This window comes from Oxyura jamaicensis, chromosome 4, assembly GCF_011077185.1.
Source record: "Oxyura jamaicensis isolate SHBP4307 breed ruddy duck chromosome 4, BPBGC_Ojam_1.0, whole genome shotgun sequence".
Classification (NCBI taxonomy): domain Eukaryota; kingdom Metazoa; phylum Chordata; class Aves; order Anseriformes; family Anatidae; genus Oxyura; species Oxyura jamaicensis.
The window spans coordinates 6,567,502-6,588,008 of record NC_048896.1 but is presented as its reverse complement, the minus strand read 5'-3'; the positions used below and the strand labels follow the sequence as shown (position 1 = coordinate 6,588,008).

The following is a 20,507-nucleotide window of genomic DNA, read 5'->3' as shown; positions in this document are numbered from 1 at the left end:
ACACTGCAAACTCTGGCTCTCTCCACCAGCTCGTTACACAGTTGAAAGTGTTTTGCAGTTACGTGGGGCTTTTTTGTTTGTTTCTTTTAAAGTAATCAACTGCTTCTCTTTTGTTAAAATATCCAAAACCACTCATCTGGAGACAGTAGAGGAAAAAGAAGATAAACACCACTGGATTTGTTTCAGGAAGCAACTTCTACATAGGCATTTCAAGAGACACAATTTAACAAAGAAGTAATGCACAGTGCAGATATTTTTTTGGAAATTAAATCTTGGAGTTGCTGTTCTGCTCAGAAAAGAGTCATGCTGCCCATACAAATCTGTTATTAGACTGTGCTTCGTTATCATTTTAAGAAGGCTGCTGAATCATTTCTTTTGGAAAACATGGAATTTAAGAACAGTGTGGAAAATAACAGGTCTAATATCTGATCTTTTAGTGTGCCTTGAATAAACAATGAATAATAAGCAGCCAAGTCTCAAGGCCAATATTCATTTAATTGATAAAAGATGCTGGTCAGATAAGAAAAGTCCATGACAAGCAAATAAAATGAAAAAAAAAAAAACAATACTAAAAAATAAACCAGAGAAGATCTACAGAATGAGTGCTAAAATAAATAGTTTATCAGAAATAGAACTGAAGTACTGGAAGGTGTTCTCCAAAGGACTCTCTTGCATGTCAAGGAAAAGTGACTGGGAATGCTACACACGTTAAAGGTGTTTAGACTTTAAACTTGTCTGCAATATAAATGCAGACGGCATAGAGTCTTAAAAAACAAACAAGGTCCAAGTTTTATAAAAAAGAAAGGAGTGAAAGAAAACCATTACAGCTTACCTACAGTAAAACTGAAGCCTAACAGTATGCTGAGCATCATGACTCCTAAACAACATAACATGCATCCAGCTGTGTTGACAATATTGGATGCCACTTGCTTGATATTTTACTTGAATTGGCTTCAAATCTTTTGAAATAGCTTCATGAATGTCATGGAAAAAAGCTAAGCAGAAGGCAGACGGGTGTCATCACAGTTTTCCACAACAAACAAAAGCTAGATTAATACATCATGAACGTTTCCCATATCATCCAAAGGGATAAACCAAGCATGGTTATTTTTGTCCTGCTTGGAGCGAGAGAGAAAAACACAAAACAAAAAATAGGTGAATCACATGAATCTGTCCATTTACAAAATAATCCCCACTCTTTTTCACAAACCTAAATTGCTGTCATCTCACAATCTGTACTGCACTTAACTGGAAAGTAAGATCAGGCTGCAGCACACGTGCAGGGAATACATGCCTGCTGCCCACCTGTACAGAGAGCAAGCTCACCTTGGATGAGACGATCCTGTTATCGCAGAACTTCTGTGCCACGTATGCATCTGTTTCCGAAACCGTCCGGTGCCCAACCACCACGGTGCGCGTGCCAACCCGCTTCTCCTCCCCGGCACACTGTTGGGGCAACAGAAAAGGGAAAATGTAGCTTCTGTCTCAAAAAATTAAAAAAAATATAGAATATTTGTATTAACAGCTTACAGCTTCATAATACACCATGTTACTCTTCAGTCCGCTTCTCTGCCCCATCAAAAGCACAAAGACTGAGAGAATAATTCAGAGAAAGCAAGGCAAAGCTGAGCCAGCAGCCCAGGAACCCCACTGCTGCCAGCCATCCACCGCCAGCCCCCGTGGCTTTGTGGAGACCCCCTCCTGCACACATCAAACCTTTCCTCATGCCAGCACAGACTGCACAAAAGCAGTTTTAGCTCTGGGGTTCAAGAGGCTCCAGGCTTCTCCCCAAGATCCCACAGAAGGTGGGAGCTGCACCCTCCTTTGTGCTTTTCTCCAGCCAAACCCTCAAGCCTGCATGAAACACCTCCCTGCTTCCCTTGGGCATACAGAGTTCAGACTGAACTTAAAAAAGGTATATTTCTGCTGTTTTAACTTGCAAAATAAAAACACAAATAATGAAGCACACAGTTCCACATCACAAACTCGCTGCCTGGAAAGCCTACTTTAAAAGAAAAAGTGTACCTTTAAACTTTTATACAGACGCCAGTTATGTCAACAGAACGTCACAAGAATTAATGGCTTGTGTCCTCAAGTGGCCGAGCACTTCAGCATCATTTGTTCTGCACAGGGACACAGAGACCACTGGCCCGGGTGCCTCAGGGGGGAGACGCATCGCAGCCCTCACAGAGCTACCTGAGGTGCCAGGCAATAAGTTCTTTTAATTTTAATACTTGCTATTTTACAGTGAGCCCATCACACCTGCCTGCATGTGCTCCCTCATTAGCACTTCCCACCCAACTGCCAAGCCCCTGCTGCAAGGATGTAACAGCAGTTCTGCAAAAATCCTGAGCACCACAGTGCAGAGCGCCGTTATTCACCACCTCTTCAGATTCGAGAGCGCGGGATTTCCAACAGAAAGTACCAGGCAACAGGTTTACAACAAACAAAAGCCAGCACTCAGCCCCCATGTATGTCACCCTCGTGAAGGCCAAAGCAAAGGGGATTAAGGCACGGGGCTGGGGGCAGCCTCAGCACACCTGGGCATCTCCAGGTCACCCCAGGGTGTCGGTGCACCCTGCCGCCAGGTCACAGCACAGGAGGAGCAATCCCGCTGCTTGCTTTGCCTGTGTAAGTTCGTTTGGTGTTGGGTTTGTGATTTTTTTTTTGTTTTATTTTGTTTTTTTAAAGCAGAATGAGATGTCACAAGGGAATGATAACCTGTCGTCACGGTGTCACAGGGGCTTCATGACAGACCCTCTGCTCAGCAGTGGCCAGGGGACAGATAAGAGAATACCAGGAGGGAAAGTATTTATAGCCTGGCAGATCCGGGCCAGGTGAGGGAAGAATCCGTGGAAGCCAAGCACCAAGCAGTGCCTGTGCACCACAGACACCTCTGACACCTTGGTGCCAAACCCCAGTGTCCATGCATGGGGCGCAGGACTCACTCTGGCATAAACACATCCCTAGAGCAAGGCAAGAGGTACCTAAAGCCTCCCCTTCCCCGGGGCATCTCTCCCAGACCTGCCTGTCTCAGGATGCCTCTGCCCAGGTGGGCATCACTTGTCTGCAAAGCCTTCTGCTAAAATCAGGTGATGGAGAGAGGAGCAGCAAACAGCACAAGAGAGCCACTCACAGGTAGCTTCAGCTGAAACCAAGACAGCTCAACAGAACGGGACTAAAACAGTGCCCATGGTTATGCAGGGTACAAGCACAGTATTTTGTCCTTCCCACACCCCGACTGCCAGCAGCAGCACCAGACTGACACCAGGGTGTGCTTTGCGGGGCTGGACTTAAAATTACAAAGTGAATTTAAAATACCCATTAAGAGGATATGGAGTGGGGAAAAAAAGAGGGCCTTATTAGACCAGGCTGAGGTTTTCCTAGAATTAGGTTTGGGGATTTTAAACCATGAGCAGGAAAGAATTTGTCACTGTTCATAGTCCAAGGGCATTATCAGGCAGCAGGGCTGCTGAAACACCAGCAGATGCTGTCTGTACTCCTATTAATTCCCAACCCTTGAGCCTGTTTGTTTTGCAGCCCTACCAGGGCAGGTGCCAAAAATGCAAAGGATGCAGAGAAGCAGAAGCAGCCGGCAGCCTCCTACCTCCACCGCAGAGGGGCTCCCGAAATGGGACCAGGCTGGCAGCCAGGGCAAGCCTTTGGCTCCAGCCTCCCAGCTTCCCCCCCATCCACACGTGGCGGCTAACAGCACATCGTCTGGACCAGCAAGCTCACCAAAAACCAGGAGCTCCCTGCCTCACCTGCTGCAGCAGCAGCCCCCTGCTGCTGGGAGGGCACCGGGAAACCCAAGAGAGGTGGGGATTTGCCAAACAAATGGTTGAGCACAAGGAGCAGAGACTGGTAAAATAGAAAAAACTACAAATACAGTTACTTCACAAGATTATTGGTATTTAGCTATGGAAAACCTGGAATATGGAGTGTGCAATGCCCCGCAGCAGAGGAGAACTGAAATCCTAGTTCTGGTGTGTTAACTAAGTTAACCAGGTCCACTACTGCTCTTCCAACCATTTATCATCACCAGCTCTCACGTGGGCTATCATCCCCAAAGTCCCCTTTATGCTGTGTAAAACACTTGAAGCAGCTCAGACCACAGCAAACCTTCCCAGTGCTTCTGATGCCTCTGTGGGGGCAGCAGTTCTGCTACGTGGCCTAACCCTGCTCTTGCCACCTTGCCGGTCCCGGTGTTTTATTTCCCATTCCTCTGACTGCCCAGGGACAGCATCACACCACCACAAAGCCATGCCAGCACCTGGAAGGCATAACACCAGATTTTTCCACTTTGCTCAAGGCTGAGGGCTCCTGGGCTCAGGACAAGCACTCGGCTCGGTGGTGAGAAGCTCCTGCCCTGACAGCTGCGCCCCGGGCACCACCACTCCCCAGTGGCCCTCTGGGTCACCAACAGATCGCCAAGTCTTAACAACTGAGACTTACCAGGAGATTTAGGGAGTAACTGCCATGTCTTTGAGAAAATTATAAAGCATGCAGATCAGCAGGGAGAGGATTTAGACTTTTTTTTTAGACTCCATGGGCTGCAAAGGAGCTGGCTGGTGGCATGGCCCCTCTCTGCCACCACGCACACCATGGGTGAGCGGGTTAAAGCTCCCCAGAGCCCACCTTGCAACAAAGCCCATGGCCTAGCTGGGCCAGCCCTCCCTCATGCTCCCTGCATGGGGTTTTGCTGTAGATGTTTCCTGATCTCACAGGAACAAGGAAATAAAAACACACGTGCATGGCATGAGCAAGCCCCAAAGGTCAGCTGTGAAGCAAGAACAGCCCCCCGAGCCCTGCACACCCATTTCTCTCTGCTGCTGAATGACACCTTGTGGTGCAAAAGCAGAGGCGGCTGAAGGAGCCAGACATGAGCCAAAAAAAATGCTTAGGACAAACCTCAGGTGTTTGGTAAGACACTGATCCCATCATTTATCCTGCCTCCTAAACCTGCAGCACAGGTGACCAGAACAGACTGAGCAGAACAGGCAGGCACAAATCACAGGAGATACATAAAGACAGAGGCTGTCCTGCCAGGAGCATCTCCCCAAGCTGGCAGCTCACCTTTGCTGCCAGCCCTGGGGCAGGGGCCACGCGCAGGGCAGCAGCACCAGCTAGCCAGCGCACACAGCAGCACACCACGGGGAACTCCGGTGGGCATCTCTCTTCTAAATATTCTGTTGTAACACAACCTTCCTGTACCTTACGGTGGCTGTTTTAACAGAGATTGACTGACATTACAGAAAGCCCACGTATTGCCATAAGCAGCAGTTCTGAAAAAAAGGCATCAGGGATAATAGCTATTTTCTTACCTTGTCCAAATTCTAAAAGCCTATCTATCTATCAATAAGCCCACAAAAGGTCAACTGAGGCTTGGCGTTTTGCTACAAACTTTTTTTGGATGAGTTAGAAACAGGTACTGTCTGATGGCCATAGTCCAGGGAATGCTGGGGGCTACAAACACGCATGGATGCAGCTAATTAGTAAATGACATTTACGACTTGAAACACTCAGAACACTAAATCGAGCCAGAGGGGTTAGGTTTGCAGCTCCCAGCACTCCCTAAACCCTCAGCCTGAGTTTGGGCAGGCCCCCCTTGGAACCTCTTTCCCTCTCCATCTGTGCAACTCCCACCTCTCTTCTGGCTCCGCACTGCCCTTCCCACTCAGACCGTGTCTCCCGAAACCGCAGGCAGGCCTGGGGGGAGCCAGGAGCATGTTCTGCCCGGGGCAGCTCCCACTGCCCCCAGGAGAGCCCCTTCTTTGCCAGGTCTCCCACACTTGTGGCAGTTACCGCAGCACCCGTACAGGGCATGGCAACGGCAATCTTGGCAAAAATTAGCAAACCTGGGTAAAAATTAATGGAGTAACCTAGTTCAACACAGGATGAACTTGTGCTCTGCAGAAATGGGTTACGGAAAACAAGAAGGGAGAACAAGTGTCTCTGCTCCCTGCTTTCCTCGTTTTCAGAAAAAGAAGTGGTAAATCAAATGTGTTTTTTTTTTCGTTTTTTTTTTTTTTCCCCACTATAGTGGCAGTAAGCACCTCACCAAAAAATTAATCAAAAGGAATTCCTTTCATGTGTGCTGCAGGTATCTTCAAGCCACAGAGTAAAGACAAATAACCAACAGAAACAGATCTAACAAAACCCACAGGCATTAAAAAAAGTCATCTGGTAAACCCTGAGATAATTATACTGTACAAGTACAAAGCTCAACCATTTGAATGAAAACACAGCTTATATTAAATATATGCAGAAGAAAGATTAAATCACATTACTTGGCTTAGATCTCATGAATAGTTTAAGGTCTAATCTCTTCTGTATTGTTCCATTTATCACAGAAGTAGTAGATAAGGCAACCTGATTTACAAAAAAAAAAAAAAAAACAGCAAAAATAACTCTCAAAACAGCCTGTTCTGTTTCATTTATTCGCAGAACCAAGAAAAACACACATACAATTTTGAAAAGCTTCCACAAATTTAACTTAACCTCCCCAAACTGTCAGGCAGTCTCAAAAAGTCGCTCAGCACACCAACTTCCCCGCCTGCTCAGTCCTGGTGCCCAACCAATGTATTTTTAATTGAAATTCCTTTTGCCAATTTTTGTATTACCCTTTGTACTTAGTCATTTCTCTGCGAGTACAAGCCATGCTTTGACACAACACTTAATAATTCAGCAGTGAAGGCTATGCTTACCCAACTGGACCACATATTAGGCAGCCCTCCTGATTTACAGCGAGAACTCCATCGATACAATCAGTCGCTCTCTCCCCTACATCTATGGGAGAGAGCTGATAACCTGAACAGTCCTTGGGGGAAAAAAAAAAAAAAAAAAAAAAAAAAGCTGTGTTTCAAACGCTGAGAGCCCATAGGCCCAGAAGAAAATCAGCTGAAGCTGAGCAAAGCTCGGGGCAGGTTTGCTCTGGCTGGTGCCCAGGGGAACAGCCCCGGCCAGGGGAGTGGGGCCCTCACTGGTGGTGAGGTGACTTCTGCTGGGTGTCCTCGAGGGGAGGAGGGACAGCCAGTGCCATAGGGCAGCAAGCAGCTGGCATTTAAACAAGTGTCCTTTCTCGTACACAAAGGCTAAAGCTCCTATGGATGATTTCAGCAGGGAGAGAGCAGTGACAGCATGGGGCAAATCAGCTCCAGAGGGGTGCTCAGGGGGTCTGTCCCGCCAACCACCACAGCAAGCAGAACAACATGCAGGAGCAAAAGGCATGGAGAAAGGACCAACGCTTCTTCACCATAAGCGAGGTTAGCATGGTCATCATGTAACCATGCTGCGACGGGGCTTGACTCCCAAACCTTGCCCCCTGTCCTCGCCAGAGAGGACAAGGCATGCTCTAGCAGAACATCACCTACCCAAATCGCCTTTTTCTTAATGAAAGCCCGTGCACAGCCAAGTAACATGAGGGGGCCCAGCTAGGCAAGCCCGTTCCTGCCTCCTCCCAGCTCCAAGGACGTGCCGCCTCGCTGCAGGCACCCATGGGTAGGTCACTGCCACCTTCCGCAAGGACAACTGGCCGGAGAACAGCAGAGCCCAACTGGCCAAGCTTCCCAGAAAAGCTAACTTTGCAAATAAAGCCAGCATGAAAAGCCCAGAGAGCAACAGAGGGCGGGGAGAACAGGGGAAAGGGCTACTTGAAAGATTTAAGAAGGGTGGAGGAAGGAAATCCAAACCTTTTTTTTCCCCAGATAGAAACTTCACAGGCAGCCAGCCCTTTCCTGGAGCAGAGGAACACAGCCAAGCCTCCAGGGAGCATCGCACACATGGGCGGCAGCCCTGGCAGCACGGGTCCTGTCCCAGCCACTGCTAAGAGCACACGGGGAAGCGAGCCGTGCCAAACGGCCTAGAAATAGAGCACTTACGGCTTTGATCAATTTGCCACAAGAGAAGCCAGAGACAGGCAGTGACCCTTATTTCTCCTAATGATAGCCCCTGGCCGCGTTACCTGCTACACCATCAGGAGCCAGGAGATGTGCCTCTCCTCCCCTCGGCTGAGGGGTCGCCATCTTGTCCTGGCCTCTCTCATCAGCACACGCTGGCAAGTGAGGAAATAAGAGAGTGGAGGAGACTGCCTGCCATGTCCTACCATGTGTAAACACAGAAGGATGGACGGACAGATACAGGCAGGACAGACACAGTGCCCCTCGCACCCGGGAGGGGCAGCTGGTTGGATGCATCAACACACAGTCCTCAGTTACCATCAGGAAAATCACCCAGGAGAAAAGCAGGCAGCAGCGGGACAGCAAGGGAGCATGCAGGGCTCGGCTCCCACCAGATCCCGCTGCCTTCTCCCGGCTGGGCCCCAGCCGTGCTAGGACTCCACTGGCCAGCATGGTCATCCCCGGGCCTTCTGCAGACACTGTGCATCCACAGGACGGTGACAGCGGTCAGAAATACGAGGGATCACCTCGTGCGTCCCAGCCAAGCGGGGGAGACACAGGGCAGAGGGTGGAGAAAGCTCTGCCCAGGCCCTGGGGACAGAGTTACCAGCTTTCACAAATCACTTGCTTCCTCTGAAAGTGCTACATTACCGGGCAAACCCGCTCCCCTCCTTTCCTGGCACCTTGGAAAGCTTTCCCGCAGCCACGAATTGCTCTGTGCTAGCAGCTGGGGGCACCACAGGGATCTCGGCCCTCGCCTACCGTTGAGTCAGCCCACCGCACGTCCCGCAGGGCGCTCCAAACACCCGCACAGACAAGCAGGCCTTCCCCACAGCCACCTCTGTGCACAGCCAGGCCCTGTCAGCGCTCAGCACCCCATGCTGGGGCCAGCCATGGCCTGGCACAGAGCCCTGCAGCCCCCAGCCAGCGTCCTGCCCCTCGGTCAGCGGCTCCACATGGTCACTCACTGCCTTTTAATTAACTCTCTTCTTCCAACCTGGTAGTTGGACCTACAGAAAGAGCCAGGAGGTTAGAAGAGGGCGCAGTTTGTGCAGTCCTGGGTCGTGTCCCAAGGGAGACGAAGCAACATCCCCTCCGTGGGGATGAAAAAGCCTAAGTGCTTTTTGGGTGCTTTTTTTTGCCAGTCCACACATCACACAACACTGCATTTTCCCAGCAAATATGCCACATCGTCTGTAATTACAGCTTCAACTCAGCAGCTATTCGCAGAAAGTCAGGATAGTATGTGATGCAGAGAGCCAAACACAGACCAAAGACAGCAGATACTGACTGGGAAAGCATTACTTAGTTGCTGCTGTTTTGTGGAAAGTATGTTGCTACTGTTCAAACACAACTGCTGCCCTTTGGAAGTTTTCAGGACCTCAGCTCTTCCCCTGCCCTGCTGGCAGCTGGGGTTACGAAACCCTCGTTCACATTGCTGCAGCATTTTATTTTTTTTTGGCAGACCAAAATAAAAGTTCGACCAGCATGCTGCTGGCATCTCACATTCAGCATCACAGGAACACTCCAGAGCAAAGAACAGAAAAAGGCTTTTGAACGAGAGCCTAAATGCTTTTGCAGCAGTCACAAAGAAAATATAGCAAGGTCTTCTCTCCTTCGGACCTCTTTCCTCTCTGTTCCCCAGCTCAAGCTGTGCACACACGTCTGCTTGCGGAGCAGCTATTTTAGAAAGGCAGCGAGCTCTTCAGAGCACAGGCAGTGATTTGCCCTGACAAAAATTAGTAAGAGCAAAGTGGAAAAAAGAAAGCTCCAAGTTTGCAACTGTCAGTGCTTGCATCATCCCCAACAGCTATAATTTGCTGTTTTTCTAGTTGTCTTCTGTTCCTTCAAAAGCCTGACCTATTCGGTTATAGAAACAAACAACAGCAAAACCTAAATGCCACATTATGCTTCTCTGCTTGGTGACACTTCTTTAACCCCATGCCCCTAGAGCCACCTGCCCCTGTTCCAGCTCTGACAGTGGTTCAGAGGTGGGCTGCAGGTGAGCAGCCCCTGGGCACATGGGGGGGTTCGGGCACAGCCCCCTGGTGAGAGCAGCCAGGGGTACAGCTGGCTCGCTCATGCTGCCCCATGTTAAGTTCTTCCCCCTCCAAACAAGCTAAAGCTGCTGTGTTCTAACCTGCCCCTGCTGTTCTGGAGAGAAACATTTCCACAGAATTAACAAGGGGGAGAAAAGGAGGAAGAAATGGAGAGATCACCTGGCTCAGCCCTCGCTCCCAGGCAAAATCAGCTCCGGGTGCCCCAGACCCCATCTGCAGTATGTTCTCCTCCGGGTCACCACAGCAACCAGATTTCTCCTCCAGGCTGCACACGCAGGTACGCTCAGCTACTGGGAGCAGTGCAATTAGCCCAGCGAGAGAGAAACCCTCAACACGTGGCCTGTAATTGTTTATCCTCAGGAAATCCTTTTGGCTCTTGTTCCTGTCAGGCTGGGTAATGCAGACACAGAGTCAATCCAGCCCAGCACACGTTATCCCATCCGCAGCAGCAGGACCTGACACAGCCCCCAGGCTGAGCACAGCCAGCTGTACAGCAGCCCGGGGGGGAGAAAATCAGCTCAAGCATGGGAACCGAAACCTCCCGGAGCGGAGGACTGAGCCAGCTGCTTGTAGGGATGCTGGTGCACACCTGTGGGTGCCAGGCTCAGCACACGAGGGGTTGCAGTGCAGATCAGCCACGGCTGCGGAAGCCAGCGGGGTGCGAGCTGTACTGCTGTAGGAGAGCAGGGCAGGAGCCTGGCTGGGACACAGCCCCGGTGACTCACAGCACATGCATCCCCACCCGCCTGACCCAAAAGCCTCTTTTCATAGACAGGGAAAGGAGTAAGGGCACCGTTATCCTCCCTGCTATCAAGACAAGTTCCTTCACACGCAAGGTTTCCTCTCCCTGAACATCCGAGCTTCCCACCCTGCACTTACCGGAATGGTATCTGTCAAGTGGAAAGTCCCACTTCCATCCATTCAACTGCATTGGAAGAAGCCACCCAGCAGAAAGTGCTCAAAATGAGGTCCTCCACAAAATTAATTTGGCCAACACAGGGACGACAGCCCTCTGGCCATCACAGCCAACCTCACTGCGCTCCCTCCCTGAGCAAACATTCACAAGAAAAGGTGAGCTGGAAGGAAGGGAGGGAGAAAAAAAAAAAAAAAAAAAAAAAGGTACCCCCCTTCCACAACTCAGAGAGAGCAAACCCAGCACACAAGCAGTGCTCTCCGCACCGGGAAATCAACGCTGCATCTGAGGCTGGGCTGAGCAGCCCCGGCCGAGCATCCTGGCTGCCCCAGCCCCGCGGCAGCGCTGCAGGACGTTACATCACCGCCCAGCCCCAGCCGCCGAGCTTTGTTCCAGCCCCGGGGAGGAATTACAGGGAAATCATCATAAAAGATGGCAGGGCTGCTCACAAAGTGGATTTTTTTTCCCTTCATTTAATTTCCCGGCAGTGAGATTTTCCCCTCCCTCTCCCCACCAAGCCAATTGAAACTCAGGCAACAAAGCACAGCTTCACCGTAGTCTAGCAGCACTTAATTTTTATTACTGCTGAAAATAGCTTGGAACGCAACGGCAAGGCAACGCTTTAAATCATCTACTCTTGCCTGTTGCACATCTTACTCAGCTTTTACGCAACCTGTATTGTTCAAGAAAAATAAAGTGCCTGATTTGCAGATCTGTGCATTTGCCACAATATTTCAAAAAATATATATCTATCAAATGAGCATTGCCACTGTTTTCTACTTTGCCAGAGTCTTATAAAACGTTATAAATGGTACACAGCATACATTAAGATAGAGCCAGGTAAGACAACTGCTTGCCAATTCTTTGAAGATAAACAAAGAAATTAGCAGCCCCTCCAGATACAGCCCTATGAGAGCAAGACTGGGGCCAGCTCAAGGACTCTTCCACTTAAAAATCCTGCAACCTTCGGCTGAAGTCACTGAGCAAAAAGCCTACAACAAATCATTGCTCATTCAAGGCTACAGAAAAGGCATAACAGGAATCTTGGTCAACAAAAGTAACAAGTCTGCTTCGCTCCCAAAATGCCCTCCCAGGTGCTCAGCCTTGATTTCAGCTGCAGGAAAAAAACAAAAAGCCCTTTCCAAACAGCCATATCAAAGATAAGCGCATTAACCTTTCATTAAGGAGAACGGAACAAATGTCTCTGAACTACAAATGCTATCAATTACAGCTGAATGTCAGGAGTGGGCATGATTTTTAGACTAAATTGGCTTCAGTTGGAATTCTACCTCTAACAGAATGACTGAAGTTTTGAAAAAATGACTGCAGTCAGCAAGATGCAACAGGTCCCCCAAAAGAGACAGCTGAACTTACTGCAAATCAGAAGTTTAAGATATTGCATAATAAGCTAAAAAAGCCGTTTACAGAGTATTGGTTCTGAAGATCAGCCGTGCTCTCTCAGCAGAAAGCACCGAGATGCGAGCATGGCAAAAAAGCAGGCAGCTCGTGTTTTATAGGCTTACTGCTTCCCCAGCTTGCCCCCTTTACTGGCTCATGGCATGCAACAGCGCTGGTGAAAAGCAGGGGGGAAAAAACCAAAGCCAACAAAAAACAACCAAACACCAACCAACAGACAAAACAGAAGTGGAGCTCACCCCAAATCACTTCCAGTTAAACCCCGCAGAGAGGCACATTCCCCTGCCAGCACACAAACGGAGGCTTTACTAACAGTTTCATTTCTGATTGAGGAAGGATAGCAGGAAAAACCCAGCCCAGGACTGCTACCTTTGTACCAGCCCCATCCGTTGCCCAGCTGCAGTACCGAGCTGCACGGGATGTAGCCTGCATGATGTCCTATGCCAGCCACCAGCATTCACCACCCTTGGTTTCAGCTAAACCAAAGGAAGAACCCATAAGCAAATATTTATATTTAATGCATCTATATTCATATATACTTAATGCATGCATATTTAATGCACAAATATTTTTTAATGCACATCTCTATTAACATCTGGGAGTATAATCCTGCAGAATTTCACTTGAAGCCATTGCAGACGGTCAGCAGAAGAGGGCAGGAAGAGGCAGCCCTGCAGAACAGAACCTTATTTTTCTATGTATTTTTCAAGGGTCAGCTTGTGCTGCAGACCCCCCCGCAGCAGGACAGGGCCACCTCCTCTCTGCCCAGCAGCAGGACACTGGCACTTCACACCCACTCACTTCAGCAGCAGCTCTATGCCCTCAAGAAAGTTCAGGACAGACACCGCTGCGGGGCTCTCATTCCCACGACAGCGGCACGAGGTGTTTTCTGCTCGAGAAAGTGCTTAGCTAAGGCAAGTTTCGATTGCAGCCTATGACTGCTGCAGCATGACAAGATACAATAAAGCAAAAGAGTACAGAACATTTTGAAAGCCAACATATTGCTATTGCAGCAACTTCACATCCAGGACAGTCCACGAAATGAGATTTTAAATGTGTATTGAGGCTCACTTATGACAGTTAAATCCCGTTGGTGGCTGGTCACAACCGGTGCTCCCCAGGGCTCATTACTGGGGCCAGTTTTAATAGTTTTATCAGCGCTCTTGATGAGGGGATCGAGTGCACCCTCAGTAAGTTTGCAGGTGACACCAAGTTGGGTGGGAGCACTGATGTGCTCGTGGGCAGGAAGGGTCTGCAGGGAGATCTCGCTGGGCTGTGTCCAGTTCTGTAGCATTCACCAAGGCTAAGTGCGTGTGCTGCACTTGGGTCACAACAACCCTGTGTGCTGGGATAGGTTCAGGGAAGAGCAGCTAGGTGAGCAGAGGAGAGCAACAAAGCTCATGAAGGGCCTGGAAAACAAGCATTATGAGAGGCTGAGGAACAGGGGCTGTTCGCTCTGGAGAACAGGAGGCTGAGGGCAGACCTCGCGGCTCTCTGTAACTGCCAGAAAGGAGGCTGCAGCAAGGAGGGTGTCAGTCTCTTTTCTCTGGTGACAAGTGATAGGATGCATGGCAATTGCTCAAGTTATACCAGGGGAGGGGCAGATTGGATCTCAGGAAGAATTTCTTCATGGAAAATGTGGTTAGGGATTGCAACAGGCTGCCCAGGGAGGTGGTGGAGTTGCCATCCCTGGATGTATTTAAGACATGTGTGGATGCAGGGACAGGGTTTTATTGGAGGACATGGTAGTGTTAGGTTGATAGTTGGACTTGATGATCTTGAGGGTCTTTCCCAGCCTCAATGATTCTGCTGTTATTGTTGCCATAAGTGACTTCGCATCACCCTCTCCCAGTTCCCATCCCCAGGACACGCTCTCTGATGGGCACAGTGCTCTGCAAGCAAGAAGCAGAGCGAGCACAGCACGCTCCACCACCAAGTCTGCCACAGCACTCATGATTAACAGCAGCACAACGGTGTTAAACTCCCCAGCAGCGCCTGCTTGTCCCCTGCAGGGACAAGAGCCACAGCTGTGCACCCCAAAGCTGCTGGCCATCACAGCCCTACAATCTCCTAGTAATTCAAATGGTGGAGACCAAAGAAGGTACTGCCTATTCACCAGAGATGAGAGGAGCAGAGGCTGCAGGAGATGAGAAGCACAGTTCTCCCAGCACACCTGTGCTGGTATTTAATCATTTGTAAATGATCAAACCTCAGATCTGATGCAAGTCCTCTGGCTGAGGAGAGAACAAGCAGGTAAAGTCCCCAACTTGTGTGCTTTCAGTGGGCTGCAGCACTGGTGAACCTGCGGGGCAAAAACCAGCCTATCCTTCCCACCGCTAGGCCTCAGTAAGCACAGAAGTATTTCCAAGATGAAGTACCAGGAGAAGCAGCTTTCAATCTAAACTCACACATAAGGTATTGTCTAAGCTCCCCTTGGGCCAGCCTGTGCCAGCACAGCACAAGGGCTGCAGCCTGCTCCTGTGCTGACCCGAGCTGCCTCCTCAGCAGGGCTCAGCAGGGACCACGGTGGACTCTTCTCAGCAGAGGGCCACCAAAGGAACAGGCAAGCAAAGGGATGGGTGCTGGGAAACCTCTGCGGCTCTCACCAGCCTCACCACATCCTAAACACAATACCAGAAACTCCCTTGAAAAATGCCCCAAGATAACACTTTCTGGGAAAGGCAAATGGCTTAGCAGCACACTTAATTACCCCACTTCCAAGTTCCTTGGGAGGCAGATAACCCACCCTTCCCAGGCAGTGACCCAAGGGCTACCTCCTCCCTGCAGAAGCCCTGTGACCGCACGCAGCATCCTGTGGAGCTAGCAGCCAGCAGCAGGGGCTTTGCTGTGCACCACTGCACATGAGACCCCGGGGGAAGGATGCTCCCGGGCAGCCAGCTCACACGGCTGGAAGTGCGGCCACTGGCTGGAGAGCCCCTGGTTCAGGGCATTCTCCCGGCTGAGGCTCCGGTTGCGTTCTCAGCCAGCTTTGCTTAAGCTAACGTTTCAGCATTAAGCCAGCCTCCCCTGCAGCGAGGATATAAGCTGTTACAGACAGAAAGCAGGAGCTTTAATCAGAAAGGAAGTGCATAAACCAAGGGCAACAGGATGAAATTAAAGATGAGTCTGAAAACCCTGCTATTAATAGATGGCCCGTCTGCTTTTACGATTTCCATTGTTAAAAGCAAATTGCCGTGCTTACGGATGCAATTCAGAGTGAAGCAAAGCTTCAAACCTTGTCTGCACAACCCAGCAAATCACTGTTATTCCTTGCAAAATACCAACTGGAAACAAATCGTTTTAAGTGAAGAATAAAATACAGCCCCTGCACACATCTAAGTCTCAGCAAAAAAATTGCTACACGCAATGGACTTCAATTGGTAGCACCACTTTACCACCAGCGTTTGACCTGTGCTTCCCAGCCCCTCCTCACAGCAGTTTCTTACTGCTCTGGACTTTAACTATCCACTTTAACACTTCCATGCAGCTGCTTGTCCGAGGCCGGTTTTTCTGATTTATTTATTTTTAGCCAAATGGTTGAGCTATTTCTGGGAAAAAGGCTCTGGTTAGGAGCTTCGCAATTTTAAAGAGAAACTGTTACAGGAATGTGAGAAACTCCTGTTTTTCAGGATATGGACACTGATAGGGGACTTCAGCCCTGGAAAGAACCATCTGTAGCTGTCAGGCACCGACCTGAAGCAGTGATGCTGCTGCAAGCAGGAGGCTGCTCCCAGCTCACACACTTCTGGGGAGCACAGCACCTCTTGGGGCTGCTCCCCAGGAACAGGCTGCACCCCAGCAGCAGGTGGGAGCCTCTCTCTTAAGGGTCCATAAGCACATTTCCAACACCCTTCCAGGGAGCAAAGTCCCACCTGGCAACAGATAACAGCGGATATGGCAGTAAAACATACCAAAAGCAGAAGTTGGGAAAAATGGGGCTCACAGCTTGACCAAACAGGTCTGCACCATGTCAGAGCATTCCCCCCCCCCCCACAAAAAAAAAAAAAAAAAACAAAGGGAAAAGCAGGAACCCCAGCACGAGCCATGCCAGCCCATGTGGCTGTCCCACTGCACTTGTTCCTTATTTTGAGCTTCCCGATTTGGGACTCCAGTGTCTTCTCCGCAGTAACACGCAGCCTGCGCTGTGGCTGCTGCCAGCAATACTCACCCCGAGCCATGAAACAGCCTTATCACATTAAGGACACTTTATAAAATGAACTCCAGCAACAAAACTTTTATTCATGAGAAGTTAGTCACTCCATTAGTATCCAAGCTCTCTTGAAGCACGGGATTTAGCCAAGCAGAACTGTCACTCTGTGTCCTGGGGACACCCCGCAGTGCTGTGTGCCCAGACCCAGCCTTTGCTGCTGGCAGGTTTGTCACTTTAACAAGAGATAAATGCTCGACTTGGCAGTCATACACAAGGGATTTGACACGCAGCCTCACTCTCAAGGTGCCAGCATAGCAGAACTAGGGGGAAAAAAAGTGATTCTCAAGACTTCTTCCTCCTACCTCTTCTCTTCTTTATTAGAATAGGAACTGCAGTCACACACTGTAGTGTTTGGTTCGCACTATTTTACAAAAACAGCAGGCGCGAAAGAAAACCGCAGATGTGCTCCGTGTCCCGGAATAGACTATTACACATTTGCTGTAAAAACTAGAGATAAGCGTATAACTCAGCACCCTCCGCCCCATGTGCTGCGGCACAGTTTGCACTCCCACAGCACCCAGAGCTGGGCATGGCTGAGGGGAGCAGCACCCTGCTGCTGCAAAACCTGCCCCTCCACATGCACAGGGGGGTTATTTTCCTTCTAAGAATGGACTTCAGGCTTTTTCTCATTTGCTGCTGTTTCAGTGCATCTCTGTGGGGCATTGCTTTCCTGCAAAGCACCAGGTGAGACCAGCCCAAGGAGCATCACCCACCTGCCCCTGCTCCTTCCCACTGCTGCAGGAGCCCCACAGCTTCCCAAGCAGGATCTAATCAGCCTGTCAACCTCCGGCTCACACCTCTCAGAGTCAACACACACCTTCTCCCAGGCCTTTCTTCTATCTTTGTTCCTCCCCAAAGGAGAGAGGGGCTGGGCAGCAACAGCTTAGGTGACACAATGGGACAAAACGCTCTGTTCCCAGGGATTTGTGCCCTGGGGAAGGTGGGGGAGCCTTAGGGCTCTGGGTGTGTGGGGCAGGGCAGCAATGCACCCAGGCTGTCCCCACCCAAACCTTGCAACAGACTTCCCCTGCACACTCTCCTGCTGTAGGTTTAACACCAGCAGCAAGCAAAACAGCCTGGGGGATACAGAGCAGGTGGTAGAGCTCAGCCAGGGCTGCACAGAGGGGCGCGGGCTGGCAGCCGCAGGTGACAGGAGCCCGGCTCCTGCACGCCCATCCTCTGCATCCCCGCTCTGCAGCAGTCTGCACGCAATTTTGTAATTAAATAAAATGAGCCCCAGATGGAAAGCCTCCACATTAAAGCAGCACTACGCACGCAAATTAGAAGTAACAGCCTGCTCCAAGGGCTGCGCAAAGCAAACCCAGTTCACTTTGGTTACCTTCCCTCTCCAATAACAAGCAGCAGCCTGGCCTGAGGCACTGCACCAGGGACACACGAGGGACAGGCTGCCCTGAGCCGTGGGCTGCTAACAGCCACGTGGCAGAGACCCAAGGAGGAGGCAGGTGAGACATCATCATCACCAACCTGCAGGAAGACAAAGAGATGGTAAAATTGGTTTGACTGCACGAGAAAGTCCTTCTTAAATAAAAGCAAATGTTCTAAGAGCCAAAAACAACAGGGTCATGAGTAATTTCTCTGTCTGAGTTTCTACATTTGTTCTTACAAAGTTCAAACCTGTGATAACCCCGCCACATTGGTGATCCAGATTCCCTGCCTGCCAGCCACAGCCTCATAGCTGTGGCCCGGACATATGGCTGTCTGCAACTTCAGAAGAATCCAGGGAAGGTAACTATGAGAAAAGCATGCTGTATTTGATCCGCCACACAGGGGCCTGCGCTTCCAACCTCCAGGTGCACTGGGAGGACGCTGTTGCTGCTCATGGACCTGCTGCACTCACCCCACTGTGCGTAGAGACGGACCCAGACCCCCCCCTGGATGCCATCACGGGCACCCTGTCTGCTTATGCAGCCCTCCCACTAAAGGGATGCAAGCCAAGCAAGACTATAAGACCCCAATGCCAAAATCTGTTCGCAGAAGATAATTGAAATTGTATTTCAAGTTGACAGTATCTCCTTAAAGTGGATTAACTGTGGCATTCCAATCCTGCCTCCCCACAGCAATCCTGTCCAATTCTCATCTCAGCAGCAGTGATCTCACCGGTGTAAACCGAAGCTCAGAAGCCAATTTGTTCCTGCAGGAAGCATGCATCTGTATCCTGGAGCAGCAGCACAGACCCAAACACACATCTCCTCCCCTCTTACTCTTAGCATCCCGTTTCATACCCTGTGCAGGATAAGGAACTTTATGGAAGGGAAAAACAGAACCACATAATGGCCACGTTGGCAGGGCAAGAAACATTTATCACACAAGCTGTGAACTACACCTGAAAACTGTATGTTTAATATTCATTAGCACTTACGAGCCTCTGGCAGAGACCACACGGGAGAAGTGACACCTTTTGTCAGTGCCAAATCACCTTCAGTAACCGCAGTGAGTTTCCTGCAATGCCACTGCCCAAGCATCTCTATGCCACGTGCTGTCCATGCACTCGGCCACTGGGCTGAGGACACCCCTGTGGCTCCGATGCCTCTAGGGAGATGCATATGGAGCCCTCTCCTCCCAGGGAGCAGGAGGGGCCCCGACTCTGACCCAGGCAGGCTGGGGACAGGGCAGAGAGGGGCGGCAGGAGTCACTATCTGCCCGAGTCCTGGCTGCACTGGCAGGGACATGCAGCTGCCTGATAAGCACAGCATGCTGCTACTCTCATAACACTTGCAAAGCTGGGAAAAGCATTCAACAGCCCGCTGCCCCTGAGCTTTAGCAAAGGCCTCCTATTCCTTCATGCATGAGGATGATACCGCCGGGCACTCAGGGATACCACAGCCACCTCTGTGGCTCCCCAGCACCTGCTTACACCAGGCAGCCACCTAAAGGAGCTTTTAGCTGAACTCGGTAGCACCAGAAGATGCTTCAGACCTCAAGTGCCTGAGGATGTGCATTAGATGTCCAACTAGGTACAGGCAGGAAACACACAGCAGCAGGCAGAGCTAAACCCAAAGTCAGGAACTTGGGGCATGGAGATCAGGTCTGGTAAATTTGCCCCTAGGGCAGTAAAGCAACAGGAGCTGCATCTGCTGCAGGGCTAACCCACAATCTTGAACTGAAATGCAACCTCAAAGTGCAAAGACAGAAATTAACCGTCTGTGCTCCCAGCACTGCTGTAGTGCAACCTCCTGACTTAAAAAGGAAGCGAGCCCCTCGTGCTGAAAGCACACACGGCTCTCGCCAAACCATCAACCAGCATAAAAAACCCATTTCCCTTGCTGCCGGCAGATCGCATTGCCCTGGCAAACACCCCGGTGCCAGGAGGGGCAGGGTGCCTCGGGAAGCAGCTCCCGAGCCCCCAGGGTGCGGGTGTCGCACCGAGAGCACACGGCTGCCGCCTGAGCAACCCCGCTAGCCACGCACTGCGCAAGTGACACCCCAAGCACACAGGAGCCGCCAAAATGATGTGAAAACGCCGGGCTTGCCACGCTGCGGAAGAGGAAAAAAAATGAGTAATTACAGAGTTCGGTCCAAGCACTGAGGTCACGGTGAAATCTCCAAGCAGCTCATGCGGCCCCGGGGAGGTTCTCAGCGTGTTATTCGGGGACACGAGGCGCTCGGGCAGCGTCACCCTGCCGGAAAGCATGGGCTGCTGCCGTGCGCTGCCCGGGACAGGGAAGTCCCTTTCGCTTATTTCATTTTTTTTTTTTTTTTTTTTTTTTTTTTTTCCCTGAGCCGGGAGAGAGGCTGTTTTTTTGGAAAGAGGAAAAAAGCCAGCACCCCGCCGCATAAGCACCGCGCCACGGGGGAGGCAGCAAGAGGCCGAGAGCCGCCTCCCGGCCCCGAAAATAAGATACAAGGAAAAAAATCCCCCCCAGGCCCCCGGCCCCGCACTCACCAGGCGGCTCAGGCTGCGGCGGAGCATCGCGGCAGCGCCCGGCCCCGCCGCCCTCAGCGCAGCATCGCCCGGCCCGGCCCTGCCCTCAGGCTGCCCGCGGGCCCCG

General features: G+C 50.6%; 1 protein-coding gene across 9 annotated transcripts in view; it reads right to left on the bottom strand.

Annotated features, from left to right (window-relative positions):
- ATP11C (ATPase phospholipid transporting 11C) overlaps window positions 1-20,501 on the bottom strand; it is a 59,700-nt gene extending 39,199 nt beyond the window's left edge. For 6 of the 9 annotated variants that reach the window (XR_004750079.1, XM_035323530.1, XM_035323538.1 and 3 more), the window contains exons 1-2: window positions 10,118-10,186; window positions 1,327-1,446 (exon numbers count right to left, since the gene is read on the bottom strand). Coding sequence is in view for 8 of the 9 variants with exons in the window: in XM_035323530.1 (XP_035179421.1) it covers window positions 1,327-1,446; window positions 10,118-10,171 (174 nt within the window). In the remaining variant the exon portion in view is untranslated. Of the gene's footprint in view, window positions 1-1,326; window positions 1,447-6,707; window positions 6,838-10,117; window positions 10,187-10,837; window positions 11,062-20,401 lie in introns of those variants that run through there. The other 3 variants (XM_035323533.1, XM_035323531.1, XM_035323534.1) reach the window with 3 other exon arrangements.
- Window positions 20,502-20,507: the final 6 nt, after the last annotated feature.